Source organism: Lithobates pipiens, unplaced genomic scaffold (assembly GCF_037356315.1).
Source record: "Lithobates pipiens isolate NorthernLeopardFrog02 unplaced genomic scaffold, aLitPip1_a1.2 Scaffold_16, whole genome shotgun sequence".
Taxonomy (NCBI): Eukaryota; Metazoa; Chordata; class Amphibia; order Anura; family Ranidae; genus Lithobates; species Lithobates pipiens.
The window spans coordinates 276,181,883-276,206,697 of NW_027507748.1; the positions used below are offsets into that span (position 1 = coordinate 276,181,883).

Sequence of the window (24,815 nt, forward strand, 5' to 3'; positions counted from 1 at the left end):
AGATTCCATTTAGCCCTTATTGAGAGCTTTTGTCATACATGTGCATACCTTTCTTTTTACTCTTATCTTTTTTCTCGCCGTTTGCTTGGAATAGGCTTCCAGTATCTTTTTTCTTACTTTTGACTTCATTATTTTTTGTTTCAAGGTCACTTTTACTTCCTTGGATAAAAAAAAAAAGACAATTTCATTACCTAAATTAAAACTTGCATTAAAGTCAACACCAATTTCAGAGTCTATTTTCATTTTCCCTAGTTCATATGAAAGCCAGGAAATTTGCAAGTTTCTCATAAAAAGCTATTTTGCTGTTTCTATTACATTATCTTTCTATTGGTATAATTTTTGTTCTTGCCTTGCCTTGCCTTGCTTCAATCATGACAGGTATACTTTTAATGTAAAATTGATTTATGGACATCGGTAGAGGGCACCAAAATAAGCTGGTCAATAAATTGGTGGGGAAATAGTGATTGGCCTATTTGGATAATTTTGCCTGGTGTCTAGTTAATTTTATTTCCCCAGAGCCAAGCCACACAGCTAGATTGTTTGTGAATTTTTCCACTTCCTATACAAGCCAAGTGCATTCTTGGATAATCAAAGTGAACATGTTTTTGTGGCAAATTGAAGGTAAATTTTGACGAGTCATATCATACCTGCATATCTGACCACCACTAATATCCGGTATATAAGCGGTTTTAATACATTTAGATAAATATTTACTTGGATTCATAGTCACATAAGCTACGTTATAGCAAAAGAACCAATATCAGTGCTGAAATGTGATGTGATACATTGGCCAAATGATCAGCATTATGTGATTTGATTCCATAAAACTTGAAGGAATCATCTTTTTCCTTTGTCAGCTTTTGTGAACTCTTCACACAAAAAATATCCCTGAGCACCTACAAAATCCCACCAGATATCAATATAATGCTTTACTGAAATATCATCTCATCTGCTGGGGAAAAATTGTTTCAGCATGCTAGGTCCAGCAAGCAGGCATTTTAAAAATGAATTTAGAGTTACAGTTTTTAAATTAATCTAGAACTGGGGGTGTTGTGTTCTATGCCTATGACTATTCTCGCTTTGTGGGTATAATGGAGTATTTAATTGATATTCGTTAAATGTTTTTTAAGCTCTGCTTATTTGCTTCCTGACAGGTACACGCTCCCACTTCCGGAAGTTAGGCCGCGCTCCTCCTTTCCCCATCGCAGGACCATTTACAAAGCCAGCGCATTTTGTGCATGCACAGTAGGGAGAGGGCTGTGAAGCTTCCCTTACCCGAGATGGTGGAGGCAGCACTCAAGAGCCGAGTTACAAATCGGCTTCAAGAAAGACACTGCTGGATTTTGTGGACAGGTTAGTGTCCTAATATTAAAAGTCAGTATTCATAGTTGCTGACGTTTTAATGTACTAGGCTGGTGTGCTTTCTTCCTATTTTCCATTTCCAGAACTACTGTGTCCTTACAGAGCACTACATATCTTGGTCATGAACTGCGATAAGCCCCCATTCACATCGGTGCAATATGAAATGTCAAATCGCATGCCAAATCGCAGCCTATTACCGGAAATTACACTTTCCCAATTGGTGCAACGCCGACTTTGTGGCCCCACACCGATTTTCAAAAGTAGTTCCTGCACTACTTTTGGCGACTTCTAGGGGAAATTTCAATAGACATCTGTGCACAGATGTCTTTCAAATCGCTCCCAAACTCACACTGAAATGCGGGTTTAAAATCGTGCGAGTTCAACTGATCTTGCACGATTTCAAACCCGTCTTTAGTGTGAGTGAGGGCTTATTGACAACACACTAAAGAGGGCAAATTTATAAAGCAATGAATCTAACATTTATCAAACATTCACTGCAGGTGAATTTATTAGAATCAAGTGTTTTACAGGATTGTTGCACCACCAGAATGTTTAGTGAAAATCACATTGATTGCTTTAAAAGAAATGTCCAGTAAAGTATTGTTAAAACTAGGAAAAATTTTGGACAGATTAACAGTTTTACACATTATTGTTTTCCATATGCATTTTTTATAGCACAAGTGAAAATGGCCTTTTTCCTCAAAGAGTTATTTTAGGCTGAATGTTTATTGACTTCTGAGAGATGTTAAATATACTGGCATGCAGACTGGATAAAGGCAGCATGGGTCCTTATGTAAGGAAGCAGCTTTAGCCTCCTATTCCTTAGATTGACATTTATAAGAATTTCATTTGACACAGAGAAGCTGGCTCATATGTGGTGTCTGTACTAGCAAGGTCCTATGGGGCAACACTGGCTACACATAGTTGACCAATTGTGCTATCCCCCAGGATTAGTGAAGGAGCATAATGGCTGTAGCAGGACATCCTTTAAAGAGGTTGTTAAGCCACTTTTACATCTTCATACCATCTGTAATAGCAATGTCTTAGCATATGGAAGGGGGGAGAGGAGGGGTGGATTTTTACAAGTGTGTTGTCATGGAAATTCCACTATACTCTTGCGCTATTAAGCGCTCTTTCAGCCTTTTGGTATAATGCATCCTCAAACAACCCCTGTCTCCCCTTTTCCCCAAGTAAACAGACATAGTCCCCGTCTTAGCTCCATTGCTCCTCCAACTGCCCTGATCCCTTCCTGAGAACCCACTTTACTCAATTAAACAATAGAGCCTCATGGTTTCACAGTCGACCAATCAAGCACAGGCATTCCTTCAAACAGGAGGGGTTATACAACAACCAATAAATAATGACTAGGGGAGTCCTATGGGCATGTCTGGGAAGGGGCAGCGTGTGCAATCCCCCCCCCCCCCCCTTCGTCTCTGTAAGCTATCTTCAGAAACAGGAAGCTTGAGATTATGAATGCTGCTCCCAACCACAACAACCCAAAAGCTCCTGTTTTTTCAGTTTTCAGAGAACAATGCATACCCAGACTATACTACCATTCCTGCTGAAGGGAGATTATCTGCAGGTGTACCCAAAATATGTTGATCAGGCATACAGGGGTGACACGAGCGCACATTCGCTAAACCGATAATGTCTTTACAGAGTGAACACACCCCCCCAGATAAACGTCTGTGCATCGCACAAGGGCCCTTTCGCTGGCGGACATATCCCCAATGTGCAAACACTTCTCTCCAACCACAGGAAGTTTTCCCCTACCAAATGGATCTCAACCAGCATCAGTCTGCCCCAGTCAGCTCTTTAGAGGGGGCTGCGGGATTACTAACACTGGGAAACATTATGACAATGCATATTAAATACATTTTCATAAAATTTCATCAACAGTGTATATATCAGAATACATACCCCTGGCTCAGTCTATTTGGTTTGTGGTCTAAGAAGCATGGGGACATGAGATTTCTCTCTGCAATACACCTCCTTTACTTTCTTTGTGTGTAGCTTCATCTTTTCTGTAACTTTTCCTGTCCTACAATTTGTCCTGATTTACTGATAGCATTTGTAGGTCCATTATAGCAATATTCCCATTTGTATTACTTTGTATCATTGGTAACATCTTTGTTTTTAAGGTTTTGCTATCTAAATTATAGTTGGTAACATCTGATTAATACAAGTATCTTTTCTGTACAATAGTAAGTTTAAATAAATGTGATTGTTATTCTTTTTGCACAGTTATCTTTCGTTCTAATTCTATCCATAATAGCTGCAACCGCATTGGTTGATTCTTATATAGACGAAAGGTTTTGATCACTTATTTTATGTATGATTTATCATTTAAGTGAGGTATGTGTTCTAATCCTGTGTGCCCCTGTGTGAGTGATTTATAAAAAAGAAAACGTCTACTATACCTTATGTCACAGCTCTTCTCAGCGATCACATGATCTGCTGGCTGAGATTCCCCTGCTGACATCACTTAGGAGAAGAGGAGTGAGAGAGAGAGAGCCAGCTGATCATGTGATCGCTGAGAAGAGCTGTGAAATAAGGTATCGCTTGCTTTTTTTAATTTTTTTTCTAAATCACTTACACAGGAGCACACAGGATTATGGGATGGTATGAAGATGTGAAAGTTATTTGAGCAGCAGGAGTTGGGGGGGGGGGGGGGGGGGTCGGCGCTGTCATGAGCTGGCAGGCAGAGAAGGGAGGGAGAGAGCGCACAGAGGAGACAGATAGCAGGGCTGCGGATGACGGGGGCACGTAAACTGACCACTGTGTTAGGGCTCAGCAGCCATGATGAACCGTGGTCAGTTTACGGGGGGGGGGGTATAGCCAGGCAGGATCAGCCAGGTAATTCATGTGTTACAGGGGGCCAAATGACACAGCACAAACATGCTTTAAAGGAACAGGATGCATTTAATTTTTTTTGGTTAACAAACTATTTAAAGCGGTTGTATAACCACATTTTTAACTTTGACCTACAGGTAAGCCTTATTATATATAAAAATAATATCTCCTAAACCTGTACGGTATAGGAGATATTCCCCTCGCAATGAGCCGCTGACTTCAGCATGCGCATCGGGGATTCTCGTCTGAAAATCCGGCAGATGCCAGACACTGCCGGGAAGAAGACTCCCGACATCACAGCTCCGGCCACTCACAGTCCGGAGCCGCGTTACACAGGAAGACATGCCGAGGGAACATGTCAGCTCCCTCGGCGTGGACTGAGTGAGATGCCGACACCTCGTTCTAAGTTAAAGTGGTTGTAAACCCTTACAAACCACTTTGACCTACAGGTAAGCCTAGATTAAGGCTTACCTGTAGGTCCAAGAAAGAAACCTATACGGTTTAGGAGATATTTACCTGAAGACAGCCACCGCTGTCTATGGCGCATGTGCCGTAGACAGCGGTGCGCAGGCGCACTGGGTAAGCTGCAGATCGCTGCGATATGCAGCGAGTGTCGGCTCCCGCGCATGCGCGGGAGTGACGTAATCGCTGCTCCAGCGAATCACAGCGCCGGAGCAGCGAGACCCACGGAGACCCACCAAGAAGATGGCTGCTCGGAACTACAGGGGACAGCAGTGACTTCGCTGGCTCCTGTGTCAGGTAAGTGAATGATCCAGTTCTGCTCCCTAATCAAACAATATTCTAGCTGGATGATTGGGCAAGTGTACTATCTGATTAGGCCCCTTTCAGGCGCCCGTGTAGCGCCTGAAAAAACTGACCCCTTTCACTCCAGTGTGAAAGCCGGAGGGCTTTCACACTGGAACGATGCGCTGGCAGGACAGGGAAAAAAGTCCTGCTAGCCACATCTTTGGAGCGGTGAAAGGAGCGGTGTATTCACCGCTCCTAAACCGCTCCTACCCATTGAAATCAATGGGGCAGCGTGGCTATACTGCCGGCAAAGCGCCGCTGCAGCGATGCTTTGTGGGCAGTTTTAACCCTTTTTCGCCACAGACCGCTGCTAAAACTACGGTAAAGCGCCGCTAAAAATAGCGGCGCTTTACCGTCGACGGCCGCACGCAGTGTGAAAGGGGCCTTAGAGCAAATCATGGGCAAGCATTCCTTTCTCTGTTAGATATCTTTTTTCGTACTTTACTGTGGGATCATTATTATTTTGTTTCTTTGTAATTTACTTAACAAATACCAGAGTAAATGTACATGAGATTGCAATTCAAGATTCGTGTTTTCACAGCAATGTGCCTTAAAAAAAGTGCATAGAAATATAGACATAGATCAAAATCAATAGTCTGACATCACGGCTTTGAAATAAGCAATGTGAAAGGTTGTTGGTGTAATATAAGTCCAATAAACTGACTCATAGTTGTATTCACCTATAAACATAACATTGTAATAATTTTCTTACCCACCTTTTGTCTTTTTCTGTTTGTTGTTTTCTGATTCTGTTTTATTTACATCCTTCTTTTTTACCTTTTTGACAATCTTTTCTTCCTCTGACTCCTTCTCTGACTCTAAATTAAATTTTAAATAAAAACCAAATTAGCCTTGTTACAGTAATTATACTTTTATACAGGGCTTTTTTTCTCAGAGAAAAGGTGCAGGAACTCACCCACCCCCTCCTAGGTCATGCCCCTACCCACCCCCAGAACCACTCCTAGAACTGCCCCTTTAGAGGAACAGGGAACCGAGTACATCAAAGAGGCAGCCGCAGCACAGTCCAGTCCAGCAAAGAGACAGCCCCAGCCCAGTACAAAGAGACAGCCTAGTCCAGTTCTGCAAAGAAACAGCCACCGCCCAGTACATCAAATAGAAAGCTGCAGCCCTGTCCAGTGAAGAGACAGCCAAGTCCAGTCCAGCAAAAAGACAGCCCAGCCCAGGACAGCAAAGAGACCACCAGCAAACAGACAGCCCAGTCCATTCCAGCAAAAAGACAGCCCAGTCCAGCAAAGAGACCACCCAGCCTAGTCCAACAAAGAGATCGCCAGCACAGCAAAGAGACTGCCCAGAAAAGAGACCGCCCCGCCCAGCAAAGAGACCGCCAGCAAAGAGACTGCCCAGCACAGCAAAGAGACCACCAGCAAAGAGACCGCCAGCAAAGAGAACGCCCAGCACAGCAAAGAGACAGCCATCAAAGTGACCTTCCAGCCCATCAAAGAGACCACCCAGCACAGCAAAGAGACTGCCAGAAAAGAGAATGCCAGCAAAGAGACTGCCCAGCAAAGAGACTGCCAGCAAAGAGACCAGCCAGCCCAGCAAAGAGACAGCCCAGTCCAGTCCAGAAAAAAGACAGCCCAGTCCAGCAAAGAGACAGCCCAGTCCAGTCCAAAAAAAGACAGCCCAGTCCAGCAAAGAGATAGCCCAGCTTATTCTAGCAAAGAGCCCACCCAGCCTAGTCCAGCAAAGAGACCGCCCTGCCTAGTCCAGCAAAGAGACCGCCAAGCCTAGTCCAGCAAAGAGATCGCCAGCACAGCAAAGAGACTGCCCGGCACAGCAAAGAGGTCGCCAGCAAAGAGACCGCCCAGCCCAGCAAGAGAACGTCAGCAAAGAGACCACCCAGCAAAGAGACCACCCAACAAAGAGACCGCGCAGCAAAGAGGCCGCGCAGCAAAGAGACTGCCCAGCAAAGAGACCGCCAGCAAAGAGACCGCCCAGCCTAGCAAAGGACCGCCAGCAAAGAGACCGCCGCCCAGCACAGCAAAGAGGCTGCCAGCAAAGGCACCACCAGCAAAGAGACCATCCAGCACAGCAAGGAGACCGTCCAGCCCAGCAAAGAGACCGTCAGCAAAGAGACCTCCCAGCCCAACAAAGAGACCGTCCAGCAAAGAGAATGATCAGCAAGGCGAACTCCAGCAAAGAGAACGCTCAGCAAAGAGACCGCCAGCAAAGAGACCATCAGAAAAGAGACCACCAGCAAAGAGACCGCTCAGCCCAGCAAAGAGACCGCTAGCAAAGAGACCACCCAGTACATACACCACCCAGCACAGAGACAGACAGCAAAGAGACCGCCCAGCCCAGCAAACAGACCACCCAGCACGGTTCACAGATGACCCAGCCCAGTCAGGAGACCACCCAGCAGCATTTTGCATATAACAGTAACAGACCAGTCCAGTTTACATGAGGCTAGTGAGGAGTAGGAATGCCTGGCTTACTACCACTATCCACAATCACTTGATCAGATACCATGACACACGGTGCCAAACTGATCTCCCAGACAGCACTGAGAGGTGGGGCAGAGCCGCGGAGTACAGATTACTCCGCCCTCTGCTCTCACAAGCTTCAGCCATTTGATTCATTGGCTCCTGCTACTGTCAATCAAACTCAGTTAGCCAATGAGGAGAGAGAGGGCTGGGCCTAGGGGTGGCTCCATGTCTGAATGGATACAGGGAGCTGTGACTCAGCTCGGGTGCTCCCATAGCAAGCTGCTTGCTGTGGGGGCACGCAACATGAGGGAGGGACCAGGAGCTCCAGCCAGGGAGCCAAGAGGAGGATCCAGGCTGCCCTGTGCAAAACCACTGCACAGAGCAGGTATGTATAACATGTTTGTTATTTTAGCAGAAAAAATAATAAGACTTTACAATCACATTTTCTTTCTTGTCAATCTTTTTTTAAATTGCGAATTGCCCCTGTAATGGTGATGATGAGAGGAAGCCATGTTTGTAGTGCAAATCAAGAGAACAGCCTGGTGTGACATCAATGGCTTCTTCCATAGCTACTGTGGAAGGAGTACAGTGGTGTGAAAAAGTGTTTGCCCCCTTCCTCATTTCCTGTTCCTTTGCATGTTTGTCACACTTAAGTGTTTCGGAACATCAAACCAATTTAAACAATAGTCAAGGACAACACAAGTAAACACAAAATGCAATTTGTAAATGAAGGTGTTTATTATTAAAGGTGAAAAAAAATCCAAACCATCATGGCCCTGTGTGAAAAAGTGATTGCCCCCTAAACCTAATAACTGGTTGGGCCACCCTTAGCAGCAACAACTGCAACCAAGCGTTTGCGATAACGTGCAATGAGGCTTTTACAGCGTCCTGGAGGAATTTTGGCCCACTCATCTTTGCAGAATTGTCCTAATTCAGTTACATTAGAGGGTTTTCGAGCATGAACGGCCTTTTTAAGGTCATACCACAACATCTCAATAGGATTCAGGTCAGGACTTTGGCTAGGCCACTCCAAAGTCTTCATTTTGTTTTTCTTCAGCCATTCGGTGGTGGACTTGCTGGTGTGTTTAGGATCATTGTCCTGCTGCAGAACCCAAGTTTGTTTCAGCTTGAGTACACAAACAGATGGTCGGACATTCTCCTTCAGGATCTCTTGGTAGACAGCAGAATTCATAGTTCCTTTTATCACGGCAAGTCTTCCAGGTCCTGAAGCAGCAAAACAGCCCCAGACCATCACACTACCACCACCATATTTTACTGTTGGTATAATGTTCTTTTTATGAAATGCAGTGTTCCTTCTACGCCAGATATACTTGGACACACACCTTCCAAAGAGTTCCACTTTTGTCTCATCGGTCCACAGAATGTTGTCCCAAAAGTCTTGGGGATCATCAAGATGTGTTGTGGAGAAATTGAGACGAGCTTTGATGTTCTTTTTGCTCAGCAGTGGTTTTCTCCTTGGAACTCTGCCATGCAGGCCATTTTTGCCCAGTCTTTTCCTGATGGTGGAGGCATGAACGCTGACCTTAACTGAGGCAAGTGAGGCCTGCAGTTCCTTGGACGTTGTTGTGGGGTCTTTTGTGACCTCTTGGATGAGTCGTCGCTGCGCTCTTGGGGTAATTTTGGGCGGCCGGCCAATCCTGGGAAGGTTCACCACTGTTCCATGTCTTCGCCATTTGTGGATAATGGCTCTCACTGTGGTTCGCTGGATTCCCAAAGCTTTGGAAATGGCTTTATAACCCTTTCAAGACTGATAGATCTCAATTACTTTCTTTCTCAATTGTTCCTGAATTTCTTTGGGTCTCGGCATGATGTGTAGCTTTTAAGGATCTTCTGGTGGACCTTACTGTATCAAGCAGCTCCTATTTAAGTGATGTCTTGATTGTGAACAGGTGTGGCAATAATCAGGCCTGGGTGTGGCTAGAGAAATTGAACTCAGGTGTGGACAACCACAGTTATAGTATGTTTTAACAATGGGGGGCAATCACTTTTTCACACAGGGCCATGATGGTTTGGATTTTTTTTCACCTTTAATAATAAACACCTTCATTTACAAATTGCATTTTGTGTTTACTTGTGTTGTCCTTGACTATTGTTTAAATTGGTTTAATGTTCCGAAACACTTAAGTGTGACAAACATGCAAAGGAACAGGAAATGAGGAAGGGGGCAAACACTTTTTCACACCACTGTAAGTGTAGCCACCCAAGGAGAGAAAGTGTGTTATTTTCATGATTACCAGGTCAGAGAAAATAAAACTAATGGAGCAATCATATCTAAAGATTGATAAGCTGCAATTTACCAAATTTTTAATTTTGAGTTTAAGGCTTAAAGTGGTTGTATAGTCTATTTTTTAACTTTTACCTACAGGTAAGCCTATAATAAGGCTTATCTGTAGGTAAAAAAAAAATTCTCCTAAACCTATACGGTTTAGGAGATATTCCACTTGCAGTGAGCCACTGACTGCAGCGGCACATGCCCACAGGGGATTCTCGGCTGAAAGCCTGGCAAACGCCGGAGCCTTGCCGGAAAGAAGTCTCCCGCACGCACGCATGGGAGTGATGATATCGCGGCTCTGGCCACTCACAGTGCTGGAGACGCGATACCCGGAAGACACACCAGGGCAACATGTCGTCTCCCTCGGCGTGGACCAGGTGACATACCGACGCCTCGTTCTAAGGTAAGTATTTCATAATGAGCTAGTATGCAGTGCATACTAGCTCATTATGCCTTTTGCCTTACAGGGATATTAAAAAAAGACAAGTGTCAGCGGGTATACAACCGATTTAATGTTCAATAACAAGCAACAGTATGCTAATAAATAGAGATGAGCGAATCTACATGGGTTTGGATCACAAACAATTTAGAAAATTTAGCTTGAAGAAGTTTGTGGCAAGCCTCATTGAAATCTATTCAATTAGTAAATTATTTAGGGCTAGTAAACAAGCTATTGTCAAACAAATAGGAACAATAGCTAACAGTTTCAACACACACTGACAATGTGTCGATTGTGAGCCCAACCCTGGGTTATGCATTACTTCAAATGATTGGTTCTTGTGACTCAACTGAGCAGGGCAAAGGCTAAGCACTGCATTATAGGTTCTTCCTCTGCCAAAGTTTGTCATTTGCAGACCTTGCAAATCTAGAGGATGGCAGTGAGAAACATCATCCCTACTTACACAATAAGAATACACACAATAATAGATAGGAGTCAATATTCTAGCAAACAAGAACATTTTGATGTTACTTCACACTATATTGATAAGGTATTGATTTTTTTTTTTTTCACAACTATAAAATGCTTGGTATCTATATGGTACAAAGTACTAAATCATACTATATTTTTTTAATTTATACATCATATGCCATTATGAAATTATTTGATAAAACAAATCTCACCTGTTTTTTGTTTGGACGTTTTTGTGGCACTGAGGTTTGATAATGCTTTCTCCTTTTTCTCCCCTGTGGATTCTTTAGGCTTCTTTTTTACTTCTTTTGCTTTGTTATCTTCTTCCTTCTTCTTTTTTACTTTCTTGGTTGCTTAAATTACAAATTTAAAGGATATAAACATTTTGTTTGTATTGTACACTGTAGTGCACAATCAGAGAGATTATGGGCTGCATATGTATATTACTGTTCTTTTTGACTGCCAGCATGGGAAAGACTGATTCATAGACTGCAGTTATTCTGTGGCTTCTGCCAATCCCCTATAGTAAAATTTAAATTAAAAAAACATAGCTTGTAAAATGAGCACACCTTGTGCAACCTCAGATTTTTCCTTTAGACCAATGGCAACGTTGTTGAATTTATTTACATATCTTAGGCAGGCCAGACACGGTTCAGCAGGAACTGGCCGAGATTCAAACCATTTATGGGCAGGCTCAATGTACCAACTTGGATATAACCAATATGCTGGGTTTTACCTGTGATTATTGCTAGTGGCTGCTACAGCTGCTGGTAATAACCACTTTCTTATGCTGGCGGAGACAACTTCCTCTCTCCTGCCCCCCGCGAGAAGACAATGGCTTAGCAGGAGGTATTCCTGCATCAACACTGTCGTAAATCGAGTGACTTTATTTCTAAATTCGCTCCATGTATGGCCGGCCTTATTTTGTCAGATTTGAGTTGGCACATTTTAACTAAGATTGATCTTATCTGTCTTAGCCCCCTTTCCCACTGGTGCAATTTCACATGCTATTTGACAGTTCAAATCACATGACAAGTCACACCCCATTGTCAGCAATTTAACTATTCAAATTGCCGCAACTCACGTCGCAGTGACTTTGAAATAGGTTCCTTCACTACTTTTTGCAAATTTCATTGTGACTTGCATGGACAACTGTTGTATGAAGTGGCAAGTTGCAATGAAATTGGCAGTGCAAATTGCGCAGAAGTAGCACAATTTCAAAGCCGCACCGGTGTGAAGGGGGGCTTAAGATTGAACCTCAATATGTGGATACAATCATGGGAAAACACAAAACAAGTGTGTATCAAATCAATGAAATCATTTATGGAACAAGACAATAAAAGTCCAATAGTTTTGGATGCTTATTACAATCAAAACATTTTCACACAAGCCTAGTAAACCACCAAGGTTCCAGTGACCCAGTACTGAAAGCTATATATGGATATTTTTATTCCCCTTATTCTATTCTTTGTTCACGCTTCTTGTTTACATTCTTTATTCAAATTTCTTTTTCACCTTGGGATTTTTCTTCTGTGTCTGTAGTACTGGTATCTTCTTTTTTCCCCTTTGTTTTTTTATTCTCTGTTTTATTCTTGGGGTCTTTATCTTTATCTTCTACGTTCTGCTTTGATGCCTGAAATAATAATACATAAATCATAATAATACTTATTATCATAGTTACATAGTTACGTTATCCTTATTTAGATTCTTATATATATATATATATATATATATATATATATATATATATATATATATATATATATATATATATATATATATATATATATATATATATACACATATACAGTATCTCACATGTGACAACACTGAAGAAATGACACTTTGCTACAATGTAAAGTAGTGAATGTACAGCTTGTATAACAGTGCAAATTTGCTGTCCCCTATAAAATAATGCAACACACAGCCATTAATGTCTAAATTGCTGGCAACAAAAGTGAGTACACCTCTAAGTGAAAATTTCAAAGTTTGGCCAAATTAGCCATTTTCCTTTCCCAGGGTCATGTGACTCGTTAGTGTTACAAGGTCTCAGATGTGAATGGGGAGTAGGTGTATTAAATTTGGTGTTATTGCTCACATTCTCTCATACTGGTCACTGAAAGTTCAACATAGCACCTCATGGCAAAGAACCCTCTGGGAATCTGAAAACAAGAATTGTTGCTCTACATAAAGATGGCCTAAGCTATAAGAGCAGTTTAACAGGACAAGTTCCACTCAGGACAGGCCTCGCTATGGTCGACCAAAGAAGTTGAGTGCACGTGCTCAGCATCAAATCCAGAGGTTGTCTTTGGGAAATAAACGTATGAGTGCTGCCAGCATTTCTGCAGAGGCCGAAGGGGTGGGGGGCCAGTCTGTCAGTGTTCAGACCATATGCCAAATACTGCATTAAATTGGTCTGCGTGGTGGTCGTCCCAGAACGAAGCCTCTTCTAAAGATGATGCACAAGAAAGCCCACAAACAGTTTCCTGAAGACAAGCAGAATAAGGATTACTGGAACCATGCCCTGTGGTCTGATGAGACCAAGATAAACTTATTTGGTTCAGATGGTGTCAAGGGTGTGGCCGCAACCAGGTGAGGACTACAAAGACAAGTTTGTCTTGCCTACAGTCAAGCATAGTGATCGGTTTGTCATGGTCTGGGGCTGCATGAGTGCTGCCGGCACTGGGGAGCTACAGCTCATTGAGGGGACCATGAATGTCAACATGTACTGTGACATACTGAAGCAGAGCATGATCCCCTCCTTTCAGAGACTGGGCCGCAGGGCAGTATTCCCACATGATAAGGACCCCACCTCCATGATGACCAGTGCCTTGCTAAAGAAGCTGAGAGTAAAGGCGATGGACTGGCCAAGCATGTCTCCAGACCTAAACCCTATTGAGCATCTGTGGGGAATCCTCAAATGGAAGGTGGAGGGGCGCAAGGTCTCTTACATCCACCAACTCTGTGATGTTGTCATGGAGGAGTGGAAGAGGACTCCAGTGGCAACCTGTGAAGCTCTGGTGAACTCCATGCCCAAGAGAGTTAAGGCAGTGTTGGAAAATAATGGTGGCCACCAGTGATGTAAGTAACTCAGGTAAAATAAACAGAGTTACTTAACGCAGTTACTTTAGAGGGTAACGAGTAATCTAACTGATTACTCTTTCCCTCATAGTAACGCCGTTCCCATTACTTGGGCGGCGTTACCGCAATTACATCTACCGCCCGGGGCCAGCAAAGGAAGTGAATGTCACCGCCTCCATCAGCGAGATTGACACCTCGCGAGCCCCATTGCCTGGTATGGATTTGGAGGAGAACCCCTAAGCTGAAAAAACGGAGTGGGGGTCCCCCAAAGTCCGTAGCAGACCCTTATCTGAGCACGCAGCCCAGCCGGTCAGGAAAGGGCGAGCGCCCCCCCCCCTCCTGAACTGTACCAGGCCGCTTGCCCTCAACATGGGGGGTGCTTTGGGGAAGGGGGGCCCTTGGCCTTTGGTTGTTGGGGTCTGTGGGCTTATTAGAATCCGCCCCCCCACCCTATGTGAATGAGTATGGGGTACAATGTACCCCTACCCATTCACCTGGGGAAAAATATCCTCCTCCTCCTCCTCCTCTTCCTCTTATTAAAGGGGGCTCCCAGATTCTGATAAGCCCCCGCCCGCAGACTCCAATGGCCCTTGTCCTCATCAACCTGGGGATAAGGTGCTTTGGGGTGGGGGGTCCGCAGGGCAGCATGCTCAGATAAGGGTCTGCTATGGACTTTGGGGGACCCCCACGCCGTTTTTCGGCATAGGGGTTCCCCTTTAAATCTATACCAGGCGACGGGGCTCACAAGATGTCAATCTCGTCAATGGAGGCGGCGGCGGCATCGACTTCCTTCGGTAGTCCTGTCTATAAAATATTAAAACAAAGTCAGTTACTTTGCTGAGTAATTAATTACTTTTCCAATGTAGTAACCAAGTTACTAATGCAATTACTTTTTGAGAGAAGTAATTTTTAACTTAACTAATTACTTTTTTAAAGTAAGATGACCAACACTGGTGGCCACACAAAATATTGACACTTTGAGCCCAATTTGCACATTTTCCCTTAGGGGTGTACTCACTTTTGTTGCCAGCGTTTTAGACATTAATGGCTGTGCATTGAGTTATTTTGAGGGGACAGCAAAATTACACTGTTATACTGTACAAGCTGTACCCTCTCTACTTTACATAAACTTTTGTGAGATACTGTATTTATATATATGGTATATGTATGGAGTATGGAGGAACAAGGAGAGAGATGTCTGATAATTCCTCAGCCAATACGGACACTGACTCCTCATCTAGTTTTTTACAACAGGGCCAACATGGAGGACATCCTCGGATGCAAACCTGGTCTCGGTTCAACAGAGAGGAATCAGCAAGCTCGGAGCGGTTCCGCAACACACGAGGCAATCGGGGTCAGGCATGAGAAACCAGATTCATAATATCTCAAGACAGGTCCTATCGCCGGAGGAGGTTGGACTGTTTAACTGTGGTCTTTCCTATTTTCCTAAAATTCACTTAGATACCTTCCAACTAGATCAAGATCTATATAGACTGTTTCGTAATATCAGATGGAAGGTTCATTTTATTCACAAACCATTTATATATGGGGATGCAGTGAGTAACGCATTGGACTGTAAATCTTTGGGTTTAAAGGTAAAATCTAAATTGGTACCACCTACCACCTATCCCCCAGTTGAAACATTTGTTAAATTGGAGGGCCACCCAAAAAAAAAAAAATGCAGTAATAAAAGAAAAAAATATATATATTTTTTTAACTTACCTGAAATGCTGTTGCTAGGCAGTCTTCCTAATCTGCCTCTTCGGTGAGCGGCCACGTTGCCTTCTAGGACATGTGTGTGTCCCAGAAAAAGGGGCCATTCACAAAGCGCCTCGCGCATGCACAGTAGGAAACGGGCAGTGAAGCCACAAGGCTCCACTGCCTGTTTCCCTTCGTTAGGATGGAGGCGTGGCAGCTGATCCGATGAACGGATCGGCCTTGGGGCGGCCTTCATCGCGGGATTGTTGGACAGGTAAGTGTCCTTATTAAAAGTCAGCAGCTACAGTGTTTGTAGCTGCTGACTTTAAAAAAATATGTATTGGCCAGAATGCCCCTTTAAAGAGGTATCTTAAGAAGTTAAAGAGCTGGTCTCTCACATTGACTATCGTGATCATATACATAATAATTTATCACATAAAGAAAGGATGGCCTTGCAGGAACTTGATAAATGGGATGATGCGATAGTGATGCCTGCTGACAAAGGAGGAATGGTGGTCATCATGGACCCACAGTCATATGAGGATGAAGTTATTTGCCAATTGAATGACCGAATGATATATAAAAGTTATGAATGATCCAACTTGGTGTATAAAGAAACAACTTGAAAATATTTTAAAACCTGCTTTTAAAGAAGGAATTATTACTCGTGACCTTTTTGAGTTCTTGTTACCTACCCATACAAGGACTCCAGTCCTATACACCCTGCCTAAACTCCACAAGGACAGTCAATCTCTCCCTGGACATCCTATTGTCTCAGGGAGAGACTCAATTTTTGTCCCTATGGTGGCAGGCGTCTGCGGTCAGCATGGAGTCTGTACCTATCATTGGCATGACGCAAAGCATCCTGGACTTGTACCCAAGTGGAACGAAGACCACGGAGATGCTCCTCTAACGCAGGAATACTCTGCGGAACAAACGAGTCAGGCAACATGGAAGTTGGTAACCATAATTTGCCATAAATGGAGACAATCGGGAGGCAGAATTCAAGGCACTGTTGTGAGCAAACTCTGCCCAAGGTAATAGGTCAGACCAGTTGTTATGATGGTCAGAAATATAGCAACGTAGGAATTGCTCCAAGGACTGATTGGCTTGTTCTGCGGCCCCATTAGACTGCGGGTGATACGCAGAAGAGAACGCAAGCTGGATTCCCAACTGTGCACAAAAGGCTCGCCAGAACCGGGAGACAAACTGACTGCCCCTATCTGAGACAATCACCTTGGGTAGCCCATGTAAGGGAAAGATCTCCCGAGCAAAAATGGAAGCCAGTTCCTTAGAAGTGGGCAACTTCTTAAGTGGAATACAATGACACATCTTTGAGAACCGGTCCACCACCATAAGGATAACAGTGTTGCCTTGGGAGTTGGGCAATTCCACAATGAAATCCATAGACAGGTGAGCCCAGGGCCTCTCTCCATTGGGTATGGGTTGTAGGAGGCCCACTGGAAGGTGTCGTGGAGTCTTACTCTGAGCACACACGGGACAGGCAGCTATGAAAGCAGTAACATCAGCCCGTAGACTAGGCCACCAGAATTGTTGGGAGATGGCCCAAATGAGTTGATTCTTCCCAGGATGGCCAGCTGCCTTGGGAGAATGGTAAGTCTGGAGCACTGCAGTACTGAGACTCTCTGGGACAAAGCAGCGGTCACAAGGTTTATCAGGAGGAGCATGGACCTGAGCAGTAAGAATTTTGTCACCCAAAGGAGAAGTAAGACTGGTGCGAAACGTAGCTAAGATATGATCAGGAGGAATCATAGGAACCGGAACCGACTCCAACTTGGAAGTGGAGGAAAATTGTCGAGACAAGGCATTCGCCCTTACATTCTTAGTACCGGGTAAGAATGAGACAATGTAATTAAAGCTCGACAAGGAAAGAGCCCATCGCACCCTTCTGGGAGAGAGTCGCTAAGCCTCAGACAAGAATGTAAGATTCTTATGGTCAGTAAGAATAAGAACGGGCACAGTGGTACCTTCAAGGAGATGTCTCCATTCTTTCAGGGCTAAAATGATCGCCAACAGCTCTCTGTCACCAATCTCATAATTGCACTCAGCAGGTGACAATTTCTTGGAAAAGTAGCCACACGGATGCATAGCGCTCTCAGAGTTAGGACGTTGAGACAGAAGGGCGCAACCTCCAGTCTCAGAAGCATCAACTTCTAGGATAAAAGGCAACGTAGGATCAGGATGTGCCAACACAGGAGCAGAAACAAAGGCAGCCTTGAGAGTCTCAAAGGCCTTAATGGACTCCGGAGACCAACTCTGTAGGTTACCGTTCTTTCTGGTCATATCAGTCAGAGGCTTGACCAGAGACGAGAAGTTACAAATAAATTTCCGATAGTAATTGGCAAAGCCCAGGAAATGCTGCAGAGGATGTAAACGAGGCCACTGTAGGACTGCCGAAAGTTTCTTTGGGTCCATTGAAAAACCAGCAGTGGAAATGATATAGCCCAGGAATGTAACCTGTTCACAATGGAACTCGCACTTCTCCAGTTTACAATAGAGATTGTTCTCTCTTAGTTTCTGAAGTACATGACAGACATCTGTGTGGTGGCTCTCCAGGGACTTGGAAAATATGAGGATATCATTGAGATAGACCACCACACACAACTGCAACAAATCTCAGAGGACATCGTTAATAAATTCCTGGAAAACTGCTGGGGCGTTACAAAGGCCAAAAGGCATTACCAGGTATTTATAATGGCCTGTTCTGGTATTAAACGCAGTCTTCCACTCGTCGCCCTCCTTAATGCGCACGAGATTGTAAGCCCCTCTCAGGTCAAAGTTCGTGAAAACCGTTGCTCCCTTGAGGCGGTCGAATTACTCAGTAATCAATGGAATCGGGTAGGCATTCTTAATCGTGACACGATTGAGACCCCTATAATCTATACAAGGTCTCAGTTCACCGCTCTGCTTTTTCACAAAGAAGAAATCAGCACCAGCAGGATATGAGGATTTGCGGATGAAACCTCGAGAAAGTGCGTCAGCAACATACTCCTCCATGGTCTTATCCTCTAAGACCGACAAAGGGTAAACCCGGCCACGAGGAGGTATTGCACCATGTTGAAGGTCAATTGCGCAATCATAAGGCCGATGTGGAGGCAAACTACCAGCTTGACCTTTATCAAAGACATCGCCAAAATCACGGTACTCCTCCGGCAGGGAGGGGAGTGAAGCGGTGCACAGGACCTTAGATACCTTCAGGAAGCATGTCTCACTGCATTGTGGTGACCAGGAGAGAACCTCAGCACGGAGCCAATCAAAAGAGGGGTTGTGCCTCTGTAACCAAGGATAACCAATAGCCAGCGGAAATCTGGCTGAGGAAATAACTTGGAATTGGATTATCTCATGGTGAAGAGCCCCTACAGCCATGGACAACGGAACTGTCTCATGAGTCACATGGGCAGGCTGTAAAGGTCTCCCGTCAAGAGCTTCAGTGGCAAATGGAGTGTCACGCAGCTGCAGTGGAATCGAGTGCTGCGAAACAAATGCAGCATCAATGAACAGGCCTGCAGCTCCAGAGTTGATTAGAGCCTGTATCTCGATGGACGACTCAGCCCAAGAAAGAGTGACCAAAACCAGGGGCTTATCTGTCACGTACCTGGTTGGAGGCCAAAATGCCGAGAGGGCTCCCCTTGCGGCTGAGTGCAGTACACCCCTGAAGTTGGGTACAGAGGGTGTAGTGCCCAGATAAGCACAGGTTGCCAGATGGATTCCGGAGATAAGAGCTGGTGGGCACCTGAAGGACACCAGGTAATGCAGGAAGCACAGCAGAGTTAAAGTCTATAAGAATCCTCAGTAATACTTGGCAAGGTGTGCATAAGGAGCAGTAGTGGAAGCCAGGCCAGGGGTCAAACACAGTAGATCCAGCAGGAGGATGAGGCAGGTTGCAGAAACGGGGACAAATCAAAGGTCTGGTATCAGGAAGCAGGCAGGAACAGGTAACTGTAGCGAAGTCCGTGATACTAGCCGGGATCAGGTATAGGAGAAGACAGCAAGTCGGTAAAGCAAGCCAGGGGGTCAAAACCAGAAGAGCAGATCAGACAGGTCAGGAACAAGCCGGGTCACAACAAAAATCCAAATAGTACTTTCACAGAGGTTCAGGAACACAGGAAGACTGACAAACCAGCAACTGCAGACACCAGCAGACTTCCTTATATAGGACCATGTGACCTGCTGGTAGAGATACTGGGTCCTAAAGTCCTTCTCCTGCCAGAGATTCTGGGTCCTAGAGCCCTTCTCCTGCTGTTGGCTCCCTGACAACTGACACTATAGCCAGTTCTCCTACGGCCATTTCCCTGACAGTGCCCCCCCAAGGGGCAGCCTCCGGATGCCCCAACGGGCCAATGCTTCGAGATGTCTTCTGTGAAAGTTTCGCACAAGTCTAGGAGCATGCACATTGTTTTCAGGCTCCCAGGAATTGTCTTCGGGAGGGTACCCCTTCCATTTGATTAGGTACTGAACCTGCCTACCCCTCCTCCGGCAATCCATAATGGCTTCGACCTCAAATTCTGTTTCCCCTTCTACCAAGACTGGAGGTGGAGGTGGCTCTTCTCTTCCAGGGAAGGGACTGGGTACAGCTGGTTTAAGCAGGGATATGTGGAACACTGGATGGATCTTGTAAGTATTGGGTAGTGCCAGCTCAAAAGCCACTGGATTTATCTCTCTTTTGATTTCAAAGGGACCGATGAATTTGGGTCCGAGCTTCCGGGAGGGACATGAGAGCTTGAGGTTTACTGAAGAAAGCCATACCTTGTCCCCAATCTTAAAGACAGGATTCCTTCTTCTTCTTTTATCATGGAACTTTTTATAGTCCTCTTGGGCTTTTCGCATGGCCTCCTGTAGCAACTTATAGTTGGATTGAATGAACCTTAATCGATCCTGGACAGCGGGAGCAGAAGTTTCAGGTATAGTATTTGGAAGGAAGGAGGGATGGAATCCATAGTTTGCCCAGAAAGGGGACTGATCGATTGCTGCATGCAAAGAATTATTGTATGCAAATTCAGCCCAGGGAAGAAGGGAGATCCAGTCATCCTGCGAGCAAGTACAAAAACACCGAAGGTACTATTCTAAGGTCTGGTTAGTCCTCTCTGTTTGACCATTGCTCTGAGGGTGGTAAGCTGAGGAAAGACACACTTCTATTGATAGAGATTTGCAGAGATCCCTCCAGAACCTGGAGGTGAACTGTACCCCTCTATCGGAGACAATACTATCTGGTAATCCATGTAATCTGACAATCTCTTTAATGAACATGTTTGCTGTGTCTGAGGCGGAGGGTGTGCCAATCATCGTAAGGAAGTGTGCCATTTTGGAAAGGCGGTCTACCACCACCATGATGGTGGTGCATCCCCCAGAAGGGGGCAGGTCTACTATAAAGTCCATGGATATTTCTTTCCAAGGTTGTTCAGGAATGGGTAATGGCCTCAAAAGTCCCCATGGCTTGGCATTGCAACCCTTGCTGCGCTGGCATATGGTGCAAGAGTTCACATACTTTCTGCAGTCCTGTCTTAGGCTGGCCCACCAAAATGAGCGCTGAACGAGTTCAGTGGTTCTTCGTATCCCAAAATGCCCAGCAAGTTTATGGTCATGTGACATTTTTAGAACCTGGAGTCTGACTGGCTGGGGAACAAAAATTTTATCCTGGTGCCACAAAAATCCATCTTGATTTCTCAGTGAGGACACTTCTGATCCAGAGCACTGGGTTGAGGCTTGCTTGATTAAGGTCTTTAAGTCAGGTTGGATAAGCAAAAAATTCTGGGTAGATAGGATCGTACTTGGCTCTGTCATTTCAGGGGTGTCCGGAAACATTCGGGAGAGTGCATCTACCTTCCCATTCTTGGAACCTGGCCTATATGTAATATGGAAATTGAACCTGAGGAAGAACAGAGCCCAGCGGGCTTGCCGAGGTCTTAAACACTTGGCTGTCCTGAGGTACTCCAGGTTCTTATGGTCTGTAAAAATCATAATGGGATGAGCGACGCCCTCCAATAAGTACCTCCATTTTTCTAGGGAAGATTTAATGGCCAGAAGTTCTCTATCTCCCACGTCATAATTTCTCTCTGGTGGGCTCATCTTTCGAGAGAAAAAGGCTACGGGGTGAAGAAGAGCCTTAGGTCCCTGCCGTTGTGACAGGATTGCCCCTGTAGCTACTTCAGAGGCGTCCACTTCCAATACGTAAGGCAGGGTCGGATCTGGGTGCCGTAGGATTGGGGCAGAAGTGAACAGATTCTTTAATTTGTCAAAGGCTGTCTGGGCTTCTGGAGACCACTGGAACCGGACCTTCTGGTGGGCCAGCTGAGTGATGGGTGCTATGATGGTGGAGAAATCCTTCACAAACCTCCTGTAGAAGTTGGAGAACCCCACGAAGCGCTGAACACCTTTCTTGTCTGAAGGAGCTGGCCAGTCTAGTATTGCTTTCACCTTCTTTGGGTCCATTGAAATTCCTTCTGTGGAGATAATGAGACCCAGAAATTGAATAGATGTTTTTTCAAAATCACATTTGTCTGCCTTAACATATAGTCCATGTTTTCTCAAGGTTGAGAGCACCTTTTTTACGTGGATTCGATGAAGCTCCAAAGAGGCAGAAAAAATGAGGATATCATCGAGGTATACGATTACAAAGTAATCCAGGAATTCCCGAAAAATGTCGTTCACTAGATGCTGGAATGTGGCTGGGGCATTGCATAACCCGAACGGCATCACAAGGTATTCAAAGTGGCCGAACCGTGTCCGAAATGCTGTTTTCCACTCATCACCCTGGCGTATGCGGACAAGGTTATAAGCGCCCCTCAAATCCAACTTAGTGAAAATCCGGGCGGTTTGGAACGAAAGAGTTCAGGAATGAGAGGGAGTGGGTATCTGTTCTTTACAGTGATCTTATTAATTTCTCTGTAATCTACACACGGCCGCAATGTACCATCCTTCTTCTCCACGAAGAATATACCTGCCCCAGCAGGAGAAGAAGAGGGTCGGATAAACCCCTTTTCAAGGTTCTCATGAATATATACTCGTAGGGTCTCCAGCTCATTTTCAGATAGGGGGAAGATTCGTCCAAACGGGATCTCGGCCCCCGGGAGGAGTTCAATTGGACAGTCATAAGGCCGGTGAGGTGGGAGGACATCGACCTTTTTCTTGTCGAAAATGTCTATAAACTCATGATAAGCTGGAGGAACATACTGGAGATTACTGAGAGCAGGTTGCACCGCCAGACAGCTAACAGGCTTACTGGAGCTGGGAGTAAAGCAATGCTGCAGGCAATATACTGAAGAAAGAGAGATTTCCTTGTTGGCCCAATTGATCTGTGGGTTATGTGCCTGCAGCCATGGAATTCCCAAGATTATGGGAAACATGGGGGAACATAGGACATCAAATCGGACAAATTCTTGATGGCCGGTATCTGTGGTAGTGAAGAGTGGCATGGTTTCCTGGGTGACAACTCCAGAACTGGGCAGGGAACCATCAGCCAAAAGAACCTCAAGTCTTTGCTTTTTTTCATAGAGAGGCACAACAAGTTTCTTAGCCAGAGATAAGTCCATAAAACAGCTACATGCCCCAGAATCAATGATTGCTTGTAGCCGAATCTCCCTTTCTGCCACTTGTAAGGAGATGGGAAGAACAAGGTAAGAATGGCAGGATCCAGAGACTTGGAGATATGTGGAAGTTGGTGGGTAGACCTTACTGGGTCTTATGGGGCAGCTGCGCAAAAAATGTCCGGCCCCTCCGCAGTACAGGCAGAGATTGGCCTGCTGGCGGTGTTGTCTCTCCTCAAGAGTAAGGGAGGACAGGCCAGGCCAACTTGCTTTGGTTCCCTTTCAGGAATTGCAGGGCAAACAGATGTGGGTGCTTCAGCAGGAGAAAACTTGGGTAGCATCTGTGTAGGCTGGAAGGATTGAGCACGTTCAGACCGCCGCTCCCGCAGGCGCCTGTCAAGCTGAATGGCTAGGTGAATAAGTCCATCAAGAGAGTCAGGAATAGCAACTCGAGCCAATTCATCCTTAAGGATCTCAGACAGTCCTTGGCGGTACTGGAACCTGAGTGCTGCCTCATTCCAGCTAGTGTCAGTGGACCATCTGCAGAAATCCACGGTATAATCTTCCACTGGGCGTTTTCCTTGCCGTAGAGCAACTAAGGCAGATTCAGCGGAGTCTGCACGCTGGGGGTCATCGTACAACAGAGTCATGGCCTCAAAGAAAGTGTCCATAGTATTCAAAGCCAAATTTTTTTGTTCCAGCAGGTTATGAGCCCAGACTTGGGGTCCCTCAGATAATAAAGAAATTACCAATCCTACTTTCACAAACTCAGAAGCAAAAGTTCTAGGTTGGAGGGCCAGGTACAGTAGGCAGGCATTCTTGAAGGCCCTGAACTTTTTCCGGTCACCGGAGAATCGTTCGGGTGTAGGTATCCGTGGTTCAGGAGGAGGCAAGGAAACTGGAACCATATTAGAGGAGGATGAACTAGAGTCCACCAAGGCTGGAGCAACAGGCAAATGCTGCAGCCGATCCTCCAACTGGAAGTAGCCGTCCCGGAGCTTCTGTACAGCTTGTGTAAGGGTGGTGACTTGTTGACACATCATTTTGAGCGGGGAAGCACCTCCGTCGGCCTCGGTCATGGCTGGTTTGTACTGTCACGTACCTGGTTGGAGGCCAAAATGCCTAGAGGGCTCCCCTTGCGGCTGAGTGCAGTACACCCCTGAAGTTGGGTACAGAGGGTGTAGTGCCCAGAGAAGCACAGGTTGCCAGATGGATTCCGGAGATAAGAGCTGGTGGGCACCTGAAGGACACCAGGTAATGCAGGAAGCACAGCAGAGTTAAAGTCTATAAGAATCCTCGGTAATACTTGGCAAGGTGTGCATAAGGAGCAGTAGTGGAAGCCAGGCCAGGGGTCAAACACAGTAGATCCAGCAGGAGGATGAGGCAGGTTGCAGAAACGGGGACAAATCAAAGGTCTGGTATCAGGAAGCAGGCAGGAACAGGTAACTGTAGCGAAGTCCGTGATACTAGCCGGGATCAGGTATAGGAGAAGACAGCAAGTCGGTAAAGCAAGCCAGGGGGTCAAAACCAGAAGAGCAGATCAGACAGGTCAGGAACAAGCCGGGTCACAACAGGAATCCAAATAGTACTTTCACAGAGGTTCAGGAACACAGGAAGACTGACAAACCAGCAACTGCAGACAGCAGCAGACTTCCTTATATAGGACCATGTGACCTGCTGGTAGAGATACTGGGTCCTAAAGTCCTTCTCCTGCCAGAGATTCTGGGTCCTAGAGCCCTTCTCCTGCTGTTGGCTCCCTGACAACTGACACTATAGCCAGTTCTCCTACGGCCATTTCCCTGACATTATCCTTATGGATA

At 45.3% G+C, this 24,815-nt stretch overlaps 1 protein-coding gene across 1 annotated transcript in view; it reads right to left on the reverse strand.

Annotated features, from left to right (window-relative positions):
* Positions 1–24,815, reverse strand: part of TULP1 (TUB like protein 1) — a 111,781-nt gene that overhangs the window by 35,346 nt on the left and 51,620 nt on the right. The window contains exons 2-5 of the mRNA XM_077481448.1: positions 12,188–12,305; positions 10,885–11,025; positions 5,739–5,840; positions 49–159 (exon numbers count right to left, since the gene is read on the reverse strand). Of these exons, the coding sequence (XP_077337574.1) occupies positions 49–159; positions 5,739–5,840; positions 10,885–11,025; positions 12,188–12,305 (472 nt within the window). The remainder of the gene's footprint in view (positions 1–48; positions 160–5,738; positions 5,841–10,884; positions 11,026–12,187; positions 12,306–24,815) is intronic.